Below are 20,337 nucleotides of genomic sequence, written 5' to 3'. Positions count from 1 at the left end.
GGGGAATGAGACACTGCGTCCTCTAGGTTTCTTGCCATGCTTCGGACGCAAGGTTCAGACGAAGAAGTGAATGATGTGCGCTACCGGCGCCTATTTTGTACTAGTCGCGACGGTAGTGACGTCATGGCTGTCGCCGGCCAAACAAGTTGGTGTTTTTTCAATGTAGGCTTCAGACACGGGTCACGACGAGGCGTTCCCCATAGCGACCCCTAGAGGACGCAGTGTCTCGTTCCCCTCAGGGAACCATGGTTACACAAGTAACCTGAGACGTTTCTTTTCGTCTCATATAGCACAGCTAAATGGCTGGTTCTCTGTAAATTACACCCAAGTTGCAGATGGTAAGTGGCATTCATTTTAAATGTTTAAATGTATAAATAAAAATGAACATTTATGTAATTGATTACAATCTCTCTCTTTTTTTTTGGACAGGGTTTGATTTACCATTGTATTCTTTAATTGAACAAAACACAGCAACAATGACCACCTGTAAGTTAATGCAAAGTATTATTTCTATACACATGCTATACTGAAAATGTAACCTATTTGAATGGATGAAATTAATCTTCAGTTTGTTTAAACAATTTACACAGAATTTGCAAATGTAAACACGATTCAAACAATACATTAACTGATTTTTCTTTAATAATGGCAGGTAGTGTCGAAATGAATTTTTGAACTTTATCTCCCAACAGTTGGTGCTGAACAATCAGAAGCTCCTGCATTTAAACCAGATGACATGTATGAAAAGTTAACACTGTGAAATGAATATTGGCATTTTTAAACTTTTGTGATGTCAAAGTCTTTGAGAAATCACTAATTTAGTAATTACATGGCATCTCTCACAAATTATAATAAAGGGGAACATCTTTTATACTCAAACAGTTCTGGGTGACACTCGTTGAGGTTCCTTGTAATGCTATTATGTTTTTATTGTTTTTTTAATCCTGTAATGTGAAACTAATATGTTGTCATGCAACTTTCAAATCTTCAGTTCTTTCAAACTCTATAAAGACAGTCAAAACAACTATAAGCCTTTATATCATAGCAGACAGGCTGTGACTGATTTGTTTTGTGAGGCACAGTCACAGGCTGATGATCTGATAACTGGTCTGATGCAAGCTTAAAAAGTTAATGATAAAAATAAACATTACAGATTCCAGTGTCATCATAGCAGCAAGTTTATCAAGGCTTCTTTGAATTATGTAGTGTGAACAGTAAATTCATCAGAAATCGTATTCACAGTTAAGAATGTAGAATTAACAATACGCAGGGGTAGGGCTCATTTCTTGTGAAAAGCTTCTTGTGGTTTTCCATGTTATCCATCAGTGTCACATGATCATGGGTTTTCAACAACATCTTTTGGTGCACTACCAGAAAAACAGATACCTTACAGTATATACAGCAAACACTCCATTAAATGCTGAACCTTTTTGTGCTTTACAAAGAGGAGTCAAAATCCACACCCTGGACACACAGAGTATAGTATCACTGATTCGTGCCAATCTGTGGAAAATTACTGCTTATTGCACTATTGCTATTTACACATCGCTGAAACAAGGAGGGGTCAGGTTTGTCAGTGTAATGCCTCTGGCAAATTTTCATGAATGCTTTTTTCTATTTACCACTTAACAAATGAAACAATCTAAATTTAAATACAATTTAAAGCCACTTGAAGACCTTGCTGCATTTAGACACATTATTGACACAACTGGGATTGCTGTACACAGATCTTTTACTTTTATATTACTTGAGAGTTTTAAGGGCCACGGGTGCCTTTTTTCAGATATAATTTCGCCTTAGATTTAACAGGGTTGACCGTTTTTACAGTTCAGTTTGACATTATTACAAGTCACGAGCGCGAAGGTTTTGAAACAGGTGCTTCTTATAAATGAATGCTGATATGTTGATAAATATCTACTTTAAATAGATATTAGTTTACTACAAAATCAAGGTAACAGTGATGACATTTTAAAATCATCCTCTAAAAAACAGTGTCCTTCAAAACTTTACCACTTGAAAAAATGACAAAGTTTTATTGATTTATAGAATATTTCATTGTTGTTAAAAGAGAAAACTGATAACAGGGGTGTGATGCATTGTTATACACACACTCATATGAGAGACACAAATGGTTTTGTATAGAACGACTCTTGGATTTATTTTATTTACTATTATGCTTTTTATTATATACAATATATAATTTAACAGAATTGATGCAATTTAACAACTAAACAGCCTTGAAGAACGATATAGACATGTAAAGATAGGGATATAAATGGAAACATTTGGATTTTTTGTGGTTCATTATTATTAACTTATTATGAAGTTATTCCCTCTATAGTATTTCCTTTGTTGCATATCTGGGCTATGACTGTCCTTCAAAACTGCTTATCAAACTCCAGCTCTCTAGTTTAATACCAGTTGTGTCTGCTCTGGACCACAGTGATGCAAACTTGTTAAATACTTTCAGTGTTCATCCAATAATCACAGTATGAAACATCTAATTAGGACTTAGAGATGGGATTCAGGTGAATGTTGACTATTACTCACAGGCGATTATACCTCACTTGAGTCTGATTTTCTTTTTCTCTATTATTCATAAGGTCATTGATTGATTATTGTTAGATACTTATTCATTCATTTTTTTCCAATTAATTTTCCTTAATTCAGATCTATATGGAGACACTACGTTACATATATTTCCTTTAACTTTTTGTTTTATTCTATTATATTTCTATAATCATCATCATTTGTTGTCGTTGTTGTTATTGTAACTAGTTATCCAACACATATCCAGCTATTTAATGTTCAGCTGTGAAAATTATGCATTTTTATGCAGTCACACTTCTTGATGTCCTTCGACTTTACTTTTGCTTTTAAAGCGTGTCTGCTGACTTACCTTAGGCAGGCCTATGTTTTCAGGCTATCTTTCTGAAGAAACGGACTAACTTTTAAGATATTTTCTATCAAATCGCATTGCTTAATTTTCCGTAACCTCGGGATAGTGGAATGAGATCGTGTCGCTCAGGTGAAACACGCCACATGACGCTGTTCCCGCGGGCTGAGGCGAAACAAACGGAGAGAGATGCCGAAGCAATGAGGTCACACGACAGATTTCACTCTGACGCTTTGTAACGACCCGTGAAACCTGCAAGAGGGAGGGGAGGGAGAGGAGTGTCTGACAGAACCGTTCAGCTCGAGGCGAGACCTGCATCGTGGATATTTATTATTCAGCGTGACTGACGATATCAGGACACAACAACACACAACAGCGACGAGTTCGCGCGCGCAGCGGGATATTCAACTTAAGCTTTTATCTGACGTTATTTACTGAAGTAGGCTACTGTTGTCTTTTGAGTTTTGATACATTAAGCTAAAATGAATCGAATGGGGAGTATGTGCACATTTGATGAAATCAGATGGGATGACAGAATGGTATGTACCAATTTATTCATTACTTATTGTATACTATCTCTTGAAAAATAACAAATGTGATTGTTTTTACTTAAATTTGTCTGCATAGTTGTCTGCACAGGTCTGGTTGTTATCTGAAACAAAGCTGCACATACAATTCTTGTGAATATATAATAGCCTAATATGAATATGGATGAATAAGCACAAGTGAAATTGATTCAAATATAACTAAAATAGTTAGTTTTGAGGGAAAATGTTAACACATGTTGCCATAGGTTTCTGGGTCGTTTTCTCATCATACTCGTAAAAGAGAACTTTGATCCTCTGTAACGAATCTTCCTGGTAAATTATTAAATGCGCTACGTGTTCCCTCACTTATTTACAAGGTCCAGTGCTTCATTCATTTTTATAGTCAAAATGAAGTTTGTAAAGCCAAATGATCTCAGTTTAAATGTGACCCTTTATTAATTAACAGTATTTATAGTGGCAAGCTGCACTAACCCTCCTTTACCTCCCTTTGCCCTTCTCTGTATGCACAACAGATGCTTAATCTGGTTTAATGTCACTTACTTGATATTTGGTTTCCCTAATAACCTGTAAGAGGCATTTGTGCCAGCACAGGGGATAGTTAAGCCAAATACCAGCTGTGTCCATGTCTGTTCAACCAGACTGTATTTAAAAAGTGTAATGGCAGGTAAGATGATTATTAACCTGAGCTTTCCATCAGGTTGCTGGGCAGCCGTGTGGCCTTACTTGTTTTATGGCTTCACAGAATATATATTTCATGCTTTCTACATGCAAAGTGGGCAAGAAGGTATAGGAAGTGAGACAGGGCTCAAGTATTTGCTTGATTGTGGAAGGTTTCCTTCCTTTTTAACATTATGGTCATTCAGACTGATTCAAAAGTCTGGCTTGATAATGCACCATATTGTAGCCTATGTTTTTCAGCAGCTACTGTTTTTGCATATTTTTCATTTGCTAACATGAAAACAGGACATCATTCAACAGGAAGCTCTTTAATGGACTTGTCATGCATCACAAGGTCAAAGACCATTTGAGATGCATTCTTTGGAGAGTCATGCACTTACAGATTCACTTCTGAAAGTACTTTTAAAGAATCCATGTAGTTCTCTAGTAGATTAGGGTAAAGAAAACTTGGTAACACTTTAGTTAGTATAGGGACCAATTCTCACTAGTTGCTTATTAGCATGCCTATTATTTACTTATTTGCTGTTTATTAGTTCTTATAAAGCACATATTCTGCATGACCATATTCTACACCCTTAATCCTACCCAGTACCTAAACGTAACAACTACCTTACTAAGTATTAATAAGCAACAAATTGGGAGTTTATTGGGGCAAAAGTCATAGTTAATGGTTTGTTTATAGCAGGAACTGAACCTTAAAATAAAGTACACTTTTTCACTTTTATACTTTGAAATTGAGTTGGAGATGATGAAAAAACTCCCCATTTTTTATATGAAGTAGAAGCCAACAAAAGCTTTTTTTGTAGCTCTATTGTTTTTTTTTTTTACAAGATTAACCAGATGATCTGTGGTTATGTAAGGCGTTCCTGCTTTTTTAAAACATTTTTTTTAAACCATTGTTCAACCAGCTGTGTCAGTATATTTACTTTCTCTCTACTCCATCTACTCTATTTATTTTGTTCATTTACCGGTCCCTTGATCAATGCCTCTTTCGCTTTTGGCATAGGCTTAGGAGTCAAACAACAAATATTTAACTTCAAACTTGTATTTACTCACTTTTTATGTGGCTTGTGTGAAAGTTCAACTTTTGCCTCTCTCATCAAGTTCATATTATGAAGCAGATTGCACTGATAGTCATTAGCCATCTGTGTGTCTATGGTACTTATGCTGGGGTAATATAGAGTACATACAATACAGTAGTTACAAATATGTACACTATGCGAAAGCTTGGCTTGGCTGTGTTGCCTTGAGGTGACAGAGTTCCACAGAACACTGCGGTGAAATTGACTTGTGTTTTGTCTTGTTACGACAATGCTGGACGCACTTCTAATTACACTAATGAAAATTAAGAACAATGTAAACTCATTTGTATGTTGCTAATTTAATTTTTATTTATTTATTACTAATCTAAACTATTCATTCATTCATTCCCCTTCAAGGATAATTAGATTTTTTTCTGGTCTCAAAATATAAGAAATGTAAAAAGAAAAAGGCCCAAGGGGTATCACAACCATATGCTAATACTTTTGATAAAGCAAAACATTTATGAATAACATTCAAGTACATACTGTATGTCAATTACAAAAAAAAAAAAAAAACTGCAGCAAATTAATTAATTAATATATTGATAGAATTGATTGAATATTGATAGAACAACATAAAGCTTCCACCCCCAAGTGTGGGATCAAAAATTTTAGATTTGACTATAATGACTTTTGCCATTTCATAACCTATTAACTTAATATTTTCTTTAAAAAAATCCCAATTATTTTCATTCTAACATGATTAATGGTGCTATCATTAATGTTTCAGTTCACACAGATTCAGTGTTTGTATAAAGTCACCATTGTCTATATAGTCTCAGGTTTCCAGCAGCTATTCAGATTTCTCGCGTGACCTATACATCTTACCGAGAAAAAACGCTTGTGTGATTAGCCGAGTCTTTTGTCTGTCTCTTTGAGAGGGCCAGAGGCCTGTATCCAATGACACATTCCACTCACGGCTTTCATACAATCCCCCTATATTCCCTCTCTTTTTCACCCATCCTTTCTCTATGTCCTGTCTCTCTCTTGAAGCTCTTCTCGTTCTGTCTCTCTGCTTTGTACCTCACAGCTGCGTTCAGGTTTCACTCTGACCTGGTTTGATTTCCAGTGAACAAACACCTTGCACTCCATCTCTCTCCATCTCTTATTAATCGTCTCTTTGTTTTCTTAATACCCCGGTGCCAACACCTCTTTTTTTTCTATTTCCTTGGTACACAAAATATGCAAATCTCACAGAGCTCTTATATAATCTCTAAATAATGATCATTCCCGTCAGCCAGAGACTTTGCATGCATATTTGTGTGCATGTTTAAATGTGTCCATTTGAAAGAGAGATGTCGTGTTATCAGAGAGTTTTGGTATTTGATGCTCTGTTGTAATGAGCCTGTTCAGATGCCCCGAGCATAATCCTTACAAACTTCTTTCCAAATAGATTTTTTTTAATCCTCTCCCATTACAGGCATGAAAATTGTTTTGTGCTGGGTGCGTGTCATTTTGCAGGTGTGTGTTGTGTGTCTTTGTTGTTCTCTTGGGTTGAGGTGTGGTGTTGAACTTGACTGATCTCGACTCTCTAAATGCTGCTTTGCCTTCTATGGAAACACCCGATTCACACACAGTCACAGGACTTCCCTGCAGTAGTACCTGTAGATTTGTTCAGGTAAATATATTAAGGCATAATTAATTTACTTTGAATTTGTTTAGAGTCCTAAACCAACTTTTGTTGATTTGGTTATCATTTGTTGATACTGACTATTCAGTTGCCTTACGTCGAGTCTGTCCGTCTTCCTGCTGCGGCGTCATTGTTGTTTTGTCTCATTTATGGGATTACGATAAATGTGTTGTTTTGGCCAGGTGGGTTGAGGTGTGGCTGCGTTTTGTGTAGTGATTTAGTAAGTGGTACAATAGTTATAGGTTTTTTTTTTTTTTACTTGGACAGATTGTATTTACAAACCTGCATCACAGACTAATGATGTAATCCGTCTTTGTGACATGCAATACAGTGGTGTGTAACTTCCAGCTTTACATGGAATGTTTTTGACAAAACATGTTGATTTCAGAGTGTGCTGTGTTGGTGAACTGTATTGGTGAGCATCATGCTTATCTTGTTTTGTCATGTTAATGACATAATATTTGCCTGATCTCGAAATTACAACAGAACAGATTAGGGGTGCAACGGTTCAACTTACTCACGGTTCGGTTTGTATCACGGTTTTAGAGTCACGGTTTCAGTACGGTTAGGGTTACGGTTGTGCTATGTTTAGGGAAAAAACTATATTGTCAAATAAAATAAAGAAAATAAGAACAAATAATCTAACTACAAGTAACAGCACAAATAAATAAACAGTGGGAAAAGATACAAATAAAATAAACAGTGCTTTTCAGTTTTTTTACTGATACTGTACGTTCAGCCGACTATGTCTGCTAGGATACTCACCGAGACGGGCATTTTGACATAATTTTTGTGTGAATTTGTCCATTCAAACACAATACTTCACAGAGAGCTTAATATTTGAGCGCGTTCTGAGACGCGGGTTCACGCGCTTCGGATGAGCGACCACGCAGATCTTCTCACTGCGCGCGCGAGTTCACGTCTTCTGGCTCTTTAATATTTAAACTGGCCAGGTTTAAATGAGTTTAGTTTAAACACAGATAGCAACGTGTGCTGTTCAGGTCTCACCTGCGTTATCAACACGTGATGACGGCATAAATGACAGTTATTCCAGCATAAAGCACTCGCATTGATTAAAGAGTGACTGGTTTGTCCACGTATTGTTTTTTTCTCTCTCTCATCGCTCTTGTTGTAATGTATTGGGAAGCCAGAATTTGTATCCATCAACAGAAACATGCTTTATCCGAACTCTAACAAACCATATTACAGAGGCATTGTCAGATTTAAGTTGAACCGCGGTCCTAGTGTATGCCGAACCGTGTGTGGAGAACGGTACGGTTCGATTTTTTAACGAGAACCGTTGCACCCCTAGAACAGATGCTATCTCGTGATCTTGATTCATGAGTGAATCAGTCAAAAGACTGGTCAGCTGCAAAGAATTTAATCAACATCTGTCAAACATCATTCTGTAAACATGCAGACGTCCTGTTCCCTTGAGATGGCTGGCTAAACTCTGAACCACATGTTCAGAGACAGTATATAGTCTGATAATGTTGTAGCCTCCTCCTTTAGTGTCAGACACTGATTTGGAAGGGCTTCATCTCCGACAGAGCTATTTCACATACTGGAGTCAGTCCCTGATCAAAGTAAATCTCACAGCTCTGACTTTTTTCATAGAATTGCAAGAAAAAGTCAGAAATGTGAGAAAAAAAATTATTTTTAATTTTGTTATTCTGTGGCAGAAACAGGCTTCGGACATTTCAAAGTTCATGTGTATGCATTATACAAATACATTTTTATAGATTTAAACTAAAAAAGGATCAGACATAAACTTGCAAATCTGAGAGGTAAACTCAAAATTGTGAGATATAAATTCAGAATTGTGAGATAAAAACTCTCAATTCTGAGAAACGTACCTTTTTAATTTGTTTATTTGGCTGAAGCTTCCATACTTTTGTTAACTCCAGACCAATAAAACAACTTTTAAATCAAATCTTGAGAATATTGTTCAATATTGTTAATATAGCTAAAATGCTAAACTCTTCCATATATCCCTTATATAGTGGTATAATGAATAATTTTTTCGCACAAACATACCACAGCTGATTCATTGTTTGTCATAGGAATAAGAGTATACTTGATTACTTAATCACATAACGTTATATAATGTCATTTGCTAGAGTAATTTGCCTTTTATTGTATCTCATATTCTGTCTTGTTATTACCTATTACTAGATGATCACACAGGGATGATATAGTAATAGGTAATAATAATAATTTGCAGTATTTTTATGAATCACTGCAGCTTCTCTATTTGTACGTGATGTCAGGTTTACCTATAACAGTAATCTGCCATTATACCCCATTATCACTGTCACTATCACTGTCATTTGTACCAAACTGGTCTCTTGGCTTCTGTACCCACATTATTTGTACCCTAATATTGCTAAAATAATACCTGCCCTAATGACAGTAAATATGAATCCCATCTAATCTAATACAGATTGTGTCTCATGTGAATGTGTAATGTCCTCTGTCACATTTGCTCTGACTTTTTAGACACTTGATCTTCACCCCAGTGATGACCAGGGACATTTTCACAGTCGGACTGGGCCTGTCTCACACATATTTAATAAACATGTCACAGTTTGTGCACGCTGTCTACCACACGCTCACTTTCAGGACCTCCCGTCCCACTGTGACTCACACAGACTACTTTTAGAGTCAGTAGAATGTTCTGGATTTATGCATGGACACACACAGCCATCTGTGGTTGGTTTAAATTGTCCAATGTTTATTGTTTTAAATATTTCATCAGATTATGTTCTTGAATACCATATACAGTTATTCAGTTCAATTTCTCTTAATTTGGTCATGTGGATGTTATCTTATGTTTTGTATGAGTGTTGTCTTATGAGTGTTTCCTCTCATCTGTTTGTGTGGTTGCCAAAGCTTTATAGTCTCTGCTTTGTCTCTTCCTGTGTCCAACAGACATAGTTTATGTTGTTGATGGGTGTCCCGGTTGTCATGGTGATATTCCGTTCTGTGCTGGAACGCATTGTTCCGTTTAGATTTGTGGCGTCCCGCCTCCATCTTTGTGACGATTTAAATTTACATTCAAATACAACGTTTTGGCGAAGCCTGCCAGGCTCAAGAATTTTCCAGAAGCTGAGGAACAAATCCAATCAGACTTTGTGTATCCTAGTGACTGGACTGTAAATGCCTTTCGCTTTCACATTGAGTAACCACAGACCTTCCTGCCAAACTTTAATGGGCCACTGACCTCCAGTCAGTCTCTCTCTCTCAGAGGGCATTACTCAGTTTCTCCTCCCCACATGTTCCCCTCATCCATACAGCTCCCACCCTTTTGCTTTCTATAACGGTCTCTTTGTTGCATCCCTCACTCACATTTGCGCTTCTCTTCATGTCGTTATTCAGAACGGGCACAGAACGCTCAGACTGACTCTTCAAGAGCAGAACCAGCACCAGCCGCCAACCACAGATAAGGTACTGTTTCTTTCTATTTTACACATAGTCAGATAGAGATGGTCTAGTCTTGACATGTTCAGATATCACATTCAGCTTCTGATTCAATGTTTTTAAGCATTTATGTAGGATTTTAAAATATATTCAGTGTTTCAGACCATGGGAAGGTTTTAGAAGAATGAAAAAGTGCCTGTTTGAAACCATTCCTGAGTTAAATCTCTGATGTTTATGCTTTAGCTGAAGTTATACCAGAATGTTCTAGTATAATACCAGGACAATGTTAGTATCATTGAGTATGGCCTAAATATATGTTTAGTATGTATTTATATTTAGATCTATTTATTCATATTAGTCTGCATAAACTGTTTAGTAATTTATTTATTTTTAAAGACTGGTCATAACTTTTTAATTTCAATTGCATAAAAGGTAAATTGGTCTAATCTGAACATGAAAAGTAAGACTTATTACCAATTTTCTAACTGCTAGTTGGTCAGACTGGTCAACTGGCCACCAATACAGTATTGCATGTTTTAAAGTTGTGTATTGTATGCTTATCTCTACTGTTGTTTATGAACTGATTATTTCTGGTTATGTTGTGACAGTGATTCTTTAGAATCAGTTCGGATTAACTTCAGTGGAATTACCCCCACCCCCACCCCACACACACTCTCCTTGGTCCATTTCCCTCTGTCTGTCTGTCTGCCAAAGCTCTATAAACACAAGGAACATGTGGCTGTGTTCCAGGGGACGTTCTTGTAGGACCAGAGGCTCATTGTTTCAGATTCCAGAAATTGCATAACTTTCCATGTCCCTTTTCCCACATCTGCGCCCATTCCTGCTCTTTAGGGGTTTCCTGCTACACTTTGTGTGTTAGAGTTATTTATACTTTTTGTTTAGAAAGGAGCTTTTCGTTTTCTGCAAAGAGATGCCGATGTAAAGGTTGATTCTGAGAAAGTATAGATTGGAGTTGAGTTCTTATTTGGAAATATAGATGAATCATATAAAATATGTTTTGCTGTATTTTATGTCAAAATAATTCTGTAAATTTTAGAGAACTAAGACATCATACTACTTTAATAGGTAGAAGTCCTCCTGATCAAGCCTCTAGATGTTGCATGACATGAAGGTGAAGTAAATAACACATGCATACAATAGGGATTTAATATGTATTTGTCATGCCATTCCAGCCAATTGGCAGAGCTTTTGCTTTGGTACAACCAACCTATGAGAGACAGCCATTGAAGTCTGATTTGATCAAGCAGTCTGAGGACCAGGGTGAAGTCATCAAGGTGGGTCTGTCTTTAACTTATAGCATTATTATTAATATTTCATTCAGGCCCTTGTTGAAATAAGTGATGTCGATGCCCATGTTTTTAATCTGTTTCTAATCACAAAAATCTTTGTGTTTACTTGTCAGGTATATTTGGAAGACCGCAAAGAGGCACAAGCCAGACACCAACAGAGTCTAAAGATGCTTTCAGATGAAGTTTCACAAATACAGGAGGTCAGTGCAAAAATTCCTCAGTATCCTTTCTCACTTTTCTATGTTTAGATGTTTTCAGAACATGTGTATTAATAGTGTTGTACTGTGTGCAGGTGAGATACTGTCTAAAAAACCTCAGAGAGCAGATGGCAGCTAAAAATCACAGGACAGAACATAAGGTGAGACAAAAAACAATCAGCATATACTTCTTTTAAGCTATATAAATCATAAAATGTTAAATAGCTCTATTTGTTTTCTCACCCTCAGCTGGTGTTATCTGGTCCCAGAAAAGTTAATGGCACTCATTCAGCACTAACAAAGGCCCTAAACGGTTTAGAGAGACAGGTGAGACATTTACAGTACAGTATGTGCACTGTTGCTTTGCACAGGCTATCAGTCTGGATATTTAATTGTGCATGCTCATTTTCCCTATTTTTACATTAAGATTACCTTTGTTGCCATCAAATTCTAAACTAATATTTTTTGACACTGTTAAATGTAATCTTTAGCAAATATCTAAATGAATACAATTTTTCATACTGTAATTTCGAATATAGTGATGCCTAAATTCACTTTTAGTATGTAAAACAACTGCAAAAGCATTTTAGGCTTATTTTGCTTTTTTTTTGCTTTTTTCCCCCCCTTCATCGAACACTAATAAAACTAATAATTGTTCGAACTGTTGAATTTAATCTTTGGCAAATATCCAAATAAACTTTTTCATACTTACGTTTATAATATAGCGATGCCTAAATGAGTTGTTAGCATATAAGATAATTGGTTTTAGTTTTTATTGTTTTATTTTTTATTTATTTAGACAAAATAGTGTACTCAATCCCCCTATTTCTATCTTTATATTACATTTGATGTCAAAAAAGCTAACAATTTTTAGCACTGTTTAATGAAATATTTAGTAAATATCTAAATGAATATCATTTTATATTACGTACATACTTTACATTATAATATTGTGATTCTTAAACTACATATAGCATTTAAAACAGTTGATTTTAGCATTTAGTGTTTTTAATTATTTAATTATTTTATTTTATTTCATTTTATATAATTTTATTTATTTAGACAAAATAGTGTACTCAATTCCCCTACTTCTATCTTTATATTACATTTTATGTCATCAAAAAAGCTAACAATTTTTAGCACTGTTTAATGAAATCTTTAGTAAAAAATGTATAATTTTATTTTTTATTTCATTTCATTTTATATAATTGTATTTATTTCGAGAAAATAGAATCACATTTTTACAGAGCCACAACAAGAAAATATTTATCAACTTATTGATATCACCCAAAATGTTAATATCCGTCATCCCTCATTTTCATATTAACAAAGATATTTTCTATTCCCCTAAACCCAAACCTACTCCTCACACAAACCTGTTGAAATTATTAGCTTTAAAGTAAGACATGATTTATGAGCCATTCAAATAGTAAAGAGCACTTCAGTTGTTCTACAAACGTCTATTTGAAATGACCAGCATGCTTCAGTGCAGCTAAGTTATATAATATACAGTGTTAAAAAAATCTGTATCCCTTGGGTGTTCATTAGGTAATTGCTTATTCACACCTACATTACAAATCTCAACAATCTGTTAGCACACAACACATAAACAAACCCGCAATGGTAAACACCCATTAGTATTTAAGTCATCCAGGAGACAGGAATTAATCACCCAGGAAACCACACAAAAACGCACAGCTCAGGGAACACGTTAAGCCACCTGCAATAATTATCCGTGGTTCTTTATAATCGACAGTTTTTGTTCAACAGGTTTTAACGTTTCTCACATTCTTCAAATTCTTAGCTTTTGTTGCTTGGTGAAAGAAAATGCGGCGGCAGCACATTCTTTTTCGGATTGAATAGTGTGGATTAGCCTCCCAACGGTATGTGTGCTTCTGGTTAGAGCAGGAGAACGGGTGGAAAAGCTGAGCTATGACAGCGTACGTCAGTATTTTACTGTTAGAACACACACCCTGTTGACGCACGCACAGAGAAGCCCCCTCCCTCTTTCTGTCTAACTTACATTGTCGTCTCGCTCTCACACACGTCTATAAATAAGTGCTGGGAGAGATGTGGGCGTGTTTCAATAGACATCATTTGTAATTTGTTATAATTTTGTAATTTGTAACTGTGGGGTAGTGACTTGGTTCAAAATTGAGTACGGTTTTCTCCTATTTTTTTTTATTGCCTAAACCACTGCGTTAGTTGCATAACTAATTCAAAACACATGTGAGAACTACATGAACACACATACAAATTTGACTGTATCCAAACAAATTCCAGATTCTTTGCATTAAAGTTTTGTCACTGTATTCTCTCTCAGGATAGTATGGATGAGCAGGAAAAAGAGAAGATGAGGGAGGCCAGTAAACGTCTTTATGCTCAGCTCCAAGAGGCCGAGAAGAAACACCAGGAGGAGAGAGAAAAACTGCTGGTTAGTCACTTAGCATGCACTTTCTGTCATCCGTTTCTTTCTTAACATATAAGGATCCTAATGAGAGCACTCAAAGGAACCTTTGTTAGATTGTCTTCAGAGAAGGTGAGAGGTGCAGACATTCCTGCTGGCCAACTGGGTCAGATCCAGGTTGGGAAAGAACAGTGTGTGCAGGGCTGAGAGCGCACATTCTTTCATGATGATGTGCAGTTTCGTAATCGTCTTATACGTCAAGGATTTCAGTGTTAAGCAAACAGCTGATGTCAAAATGATACGATGAGAAATTAAACAGCTTGAAAACTTTTAATCATTTTCAACATCCTGAAACAACATCGCGACAAGTGGTTTTAAATTAAAGACTTTTTTACTGATAAGCTGGTCAGGATTCTGACAGAGGGGTCTTATATCATCCTGAAGTTGTTTACTTTCCCTTTTTCCTTTTCCAAAATGTTGCTTATAGTGACAGATAAATAAATAAATAAACTAATTTTAATAAATAAAATAATTAATAAATACATAAATAAACAAATAAATTATTATGATTATTATTATTATTAAATAAAACAAATTATTTTGGTCACACTTTATTTTAAGGCCCAATTCTCGCTATTAACAAACCATTAACTACGACTTTTGCCTCAATAAACTCCTAATTTGTTGCTTATTAATAGTTAGTAAGGTAGTTTTTAGGAATATGTGCTTTATTATGAATATGTGAATATATTAAAGTGTTACCATTATTTTAATGTGGCTTTCAAACTGTGTTGGCTTCCAAATATTTAGAAATGTAAACATTATTTGACAATTAAATAAGACATGAGTAAGCATAAATATATAAGGACTTAAATGTAATAATAAATGTACAATTTTAGTTTTTTAAGCTGTGACTTATGGACGTTGGATAATTTTCTCGAGGTAAATGCTAGGTGACAAATTGTTTACAAGGTGTTTTATTGAAGCCTTTCCATAACAAGTTTGAGACTGTTTATCAGGGCCAGTGGTCAAATATTCATTTTAGTGCTCATTGTACAACAAATATTTGATCACAGACTCCTGCGACTGATTGACCAGTCAGAATTGAGTATTGCAGAAAGATGTGTAATAGTTAAACATAAATGTCTTATGATAGAATTCTTTTTTTTTATTATTCTTTGTTGTTGTAGACAGAGGCACAGCAGTATAAGCAGCAGTTATCTGAGCAGAGCGAGTATCTGAAGAGGGTTCAGCAGAGCAAAGAGCAGCAGGATCAGCAGATCGAGGACCTGCAGCGTCTCATGGGCGGCATGGAGCAGGAGAGCTCCACCCTCAGAGACCAACTCATGACCAAAGAAGCCAAACTCCTGCAGCTGCATGAACTGAGGGAGGAGGGCCATGCAGGGAGAGAGAGGTAGGGGACATGATACATGTATATTGTACCGATTTTGTCATGTCATGTTGCCTTTTTTAACTTTAAGCATAATTTGGGTGTTGCTATAAACAGTCTCTTAATCATTTAACAGGTTAGAAGAGCTGGAAAAGGAAAATGCTATTCTGAAAGAGAAGATTCATCACTTGGATGACATGCTCAAGAGTCAACAGAGAAAGCTACGGCAAATGATTGAACAGGTACATGTGTATGCGCCCAAACGCAGACTCTCATGCAAAATTTTGTCTTGTTTGGTTCACTTGCTAACTCAAGCTTACCATCCGTGTGTCGTCTAGCTTCAGAACTCACGCATGGTGATTCAGGAGAGAGACCGAGTGATCAGAGAGCTGGAGGAAAAGGTGGCCATGCTGGAGGCAGAGGTCAGTCCACAGGATATAAACCAACATCTAGTGGGGATTCACGATTCCCAACAATTCAGTTCAGATTCAACTGAATGAGTCAGGTTCCTTAACGATTCTTTTACTGCAGGACTTTTCTTTGAGCAATAATAAACACATTTAAAAGAATTATTGCAAAAGGTGTGGCTTTTCACAGAGTTCAGTCAGATCATTGCCCTTAACTACACTGAAAAAAAAATTGGTGTAAGAGAAACCATTTTTCGCATCAGGGCGCTGCTGTCAATATGTGGGGTATTTAAATCCCCTTTGAATGAGCGCTCGCAGTCGTAGTTCACTTTCGATTTCGCGATCGCGCGCGCACTGTGTAAAGGGAGCACATCCTACGATAAAAGATATTTGTCAATGAGCTCGGGATCTGTTGAAGAGCAAATCCTCCAACATCTTGTTAGTTTTCTCTCCTTACTTTTGACCCGTGATCAGTCAAATCTGACTTCTGCAGCTCGTGTTGGATGCAGGGTTGTTGTTTTTTTCCACGAAACTGGGCTGCTTTTAAACTGTTGCCATGGGTTGATTTTTCCCTATGGGTTAAAGGTTTGAAATGTTGCATAAATTACATTTGGTTGAAATGCTTGTACTGAAACATTTTGCATTCTACCTGTAATAAAACTGTGCTAAATGTTTTGGGCCACACTAGTAGGAAGCATTTGAGCTGTGTTTATGATAAATGTGCATAACAGTGACTGTAAAATATGTATTTTAGGGATGGAAATTACATTTTTATATTTGGGACATGGTAATTGCACTACTTCGTTCTTTTTTTTTACTGGCATGGGCTTGGGATGCACAATTAAAATTATGTAATATTTGAGATCATTATTTTACCTTCCATGATCATTCAGACACGATCAGGTGCAGTACTACTGACACTCTGCCAAGTCTGCATTAAATCAAGCACTCCGTAATCACAGGTAAACTGTCTCTAGTAGGAAGCATTTGAGCTGTTTATGATAAATGTGCATAACGGTGACTGTAAAATATGTATTTTAGGGATGGAAATTTTTATATTTGGGACATGGTAATTGCGCTACTTTGGGCCTTTTTTTTTACTGGCATGGGCTTGGGATGCACAATTAAAATTATGTAATATTTGAGATCATTATTTTACCTTCCATGATCATTCAGACACGATTATCACAAAGTAAGTCTGTTTAGTTGCGCTATCTTACAATCAATACATAGTAAATGTAAGTTAAAATGTCGCCGATGTAACAGGTTAAAACTTGGAGTGGCGATAATGTCTTAAAATGTATGGAAAGAGTCTTAAAAAAGGTCTTAAAAGGTATTAAATTTAACTCCATGATTCCTGTATATACCCTGCACAAGTATTTTCACCAGATAAAAAATGGTTTTAAGTCAGTTATTTCTGTCTTCAAACTGAGACAGACTAAATCCAAAAGAACTGTGGCAACATCTCCAAGATGCTTCAAGAAACCTACCTGCAAAGCTACAGTACTGTTAAAAGTTTTAGGCACTTGTATAAAAATGCTGTAAAATTAGGATAAATAAATAGATTTTCTTTTTCAATTAACTTCTATTAACTAAATTAAATCAAAATTTGGTGTGACCATCCTTTTCGTTTAAAGCAGCGTTCTTGGTTCCTAACCTTAGTTCTTCTTAATTATTTTCGCTAATCATAATTTCATGAAAATGCACACAAATGTTTCTTTTAAATAGAATTCATTTTACCGCATACAAAAGCGATTAGTAAACTCACCCTTTAATCTCATGAATGTTTCCTGACGTCTGACCTTTGTGAATATGCTTTGCTTACAGAACAAACAAATGCGTGATCAGATGGATTACTACCTGGGGAGTCAAAGGTCAAACTCCTACCTGCCATCAGACGGCAATGCGCAGATTGTCTACAGGTAGGACATGCAAATGATCCCGATAGCTACACGCAAATGTTTTATGCAAATAGTCACATATGCTTGATAACGGACAGAGAAGCCCACACATTCAAATTCATGTGTCTTCTCCACAGCAAACCACTGAGACCATCCACCCAGACCAACAAGAGCCTCCCCTTCATCAAGGTCATTGAAATTAAATCATGAACATTACCACAGCTCTGTTATGACAACCGCACCATCCACAGTGCAGAGGAATACTAGCAACCTAACCATCACAGACCTTCACCAATGACGTGTGATTGCTTTGATGTCTAAAAGCCTTTTCTGCAAGAATACTTCTAACAGTGCAGAGTTACTGTTATTGCCATTATTACATACTCTAACTATGAATTATCCATGTAGATTTGACAGAACAGGGACTGTTAAAGAGCATATCCATTACTATGAAGACAAATGAAGAAAACAAATGAAGAACTCATCTTTGCATTATTATGAGAATTGTAAAGGGCTTCTAGATGGATTCTGGGGGTATTTAGGTATTTATTTGAGGCTGGCCCTCTGAAGACGATGTCTTTCACTCAACATTAATAGACAGACAGATTGTGTTGCTAAACACCCTCATTGAGCTCTCCTTATCTCTCGTAATCTCCTTCGGTATTAGCTCGGCTAAACTTTAGTGGGTTTCTGAGTTCACAGAAATCACAGGTGAAAATCTGTTAAAATTATAGAGACAATGGATGGGAAGAACATTTTTATTTTATTTTATTTTTTTATTTTATTTTTAAAAGAAGGACAAAGGTATGTGAATTAAAGAAGGATGAAGGATTTTTGTATCTTAATTGTATCTATTTGTTAAGGCAGGAAATGTGTTCTGTGGTACTGTTGTGGCTATTGATTTTTTTTTTTTACAATAATTCAGCTCCCGTTTCATTGATAACTGATGATGAAAGATGATGAAAGAACTGAAGGGGAGACCCAAGTTCATCCTGAAACAAAAACTGCAACAAATATTTATTTTTGCTCTACATGCTTTTCTCAACCAAGGAGACACAGCAGGGAGAATCCAGTGACTCTCCTTCTATGAAAAACAAAGACGCCTTGTGAGTGTTTCATAAGTTTGAAAGAATGTAACACTTGTCCTCCAGTGAGCCAGACCAGTTCAGGCCAGTAGGGCACAGTGTGACCTCTGTTATCCAGTCCAGCCAGCCTCTGCAGTACAATCTACAGTTACTCAGTTAGATATTTCCAACATTCAGTAAACTGGTTTTATAACACCTAGTTAGAGAAGTGATGTGATTGGCCGGAGCACCTGCCCACCTCAAAGTAATGTCATGTGAACCATTAATAATACCACAGCAGAGATTATTTATGCTTCGTTAATTTATTTCTGGGCAGGGCTGTGTTTAAAAATGCATTTCATAACCATGTTTATCCACCTTCACATTTGTAGATAGTGTGTATATTTTCTCTGTGTGAACTTTTAACCGTATGTGAATTTCTTAGGCTTCATATTAGCATGTAACATCTTTTGTTATTTTTTAATAATATTTTTGTAGTAAAAACGAGTGGTTTGCAATGCTTGAATTAATGGCATCTTGTATATTTAAATAAATTTGTTTCATGAATGTTGTTGTTGTTGTCTTGCCTTTTCTTCTGTCTGCAAAGGAATGTGGTTTATGGTTATGTGGTTAGTTTTATGGCATCTTAAAAACAATGAAATATATATCCTATCAAAATTTTATGACATGAAGTAGTACCATGGAATCTGATCTCCACTGTAAGCACACCAGGATATTTTATTCCCCTCACATTGCTTGTCCCCATATTTTATCTTCAAGTTGTTTGAGGGTCACCATTGCCTGTTAGGATATACTGGAATATATAGGATATTGTGGAATATTATTATTTAGCAATTCTGCAATAAATGAATCAAAAGTCATAGTAAATACATTTAAAACGTAACTAACTATTGCAAACAATGTCATATTCTATTTCACATAAACGCTGTTCTTTTTAACTTTGTATTTATCAAATAATTCTGGGGGGAAAAAAGTATCATATATGAAGCAGCTCAACAGTTTTTAAACTTTGAAAATAAATGTTTCTTCAGCACCAAATCAGCATTTTAGAAAAATTTCTGAAGAATCATGAGACACTGAAGACTGGATTAATGATGCTGAGAATTCAGTTTTGCATAACAGAAATAAATTACATTTTACAATATATTACAATAGTGAACCGTTACTTTAAAATGGAACAATATTTCACAATATTACAGTTTTACTGTATTTTTAATCAAATAAATGCAGCTTTGGTGAGCATAAGACAAAAAATCATTTAAAAAAAAAAAACAGACTTTTGAACATTTGTGTATTGTATGCATTAACTATTTAAGAAATATTAAAGGTCTGAAACAGCTCTCTATGATACTGAAGCTTATATATAATATATATATAAGGAGTCAA

General features: G+C 35.8%; 1 protein-coding gene across 1 annotated transcript; it reads left to right on the top strand.

Moving 5' to 3' along the window:
• Positions 1-3,098: 3,098 nt before the first annotated feature.
• On the top strand, positions 3,099-19,408 carry LOC107714678 (tuftelin-like). The gene is made up of 12 exons (XM_016520609.1): positions 3,099-3,435; positions 10,213-10,281; positions 11,448-11,549; positions 11,678-11,764; positions 11,857-11,922; positions 12,011-12,088; positions 14,085-14,195; positions 15,359-15,582; positions 15,695-15,800; positions 15,897-15,980; positions 17,793-17,887; positions 18,004-19,408. Exons 1-12 carry the CDS (start codon positions 3,379-3,381, stop codon positions 18,074-18,076), a joined length of 1,152 nt encoding a protein of 383 aa, XP_016376095.1. The 5' UTR covers positions 3,099-3,378; the 3' UTR covers positions 18,077-19,408.
• The last annotated feature ends 929 nt before the right edge of the window (positions 19,409-20,337 follow it).

Source organism: Sinocyclocheilus rhinocerous, unplaced genomic scaffold, assembly GCF_001515625.1.
Source record: "Sinocyclocheilus rhinocerous isolate Xijiao unplaced genomic scaffold, SAMN03320098_v1.1 scaffold2194, whole genome shotgun sequence".
NCBI lineage: Eukaryota > Metazoa > Chordata > Actinopteri > Cypriniformes > Cyprinidae > Sinocyclocheilus > Sinocyclocheilus rhinocerous.
The sequence above is the reverse complement of the archived record's forward strand: the minus strand, read 5'-3'. Positions and strand labels throughout refer to the sequence as shown.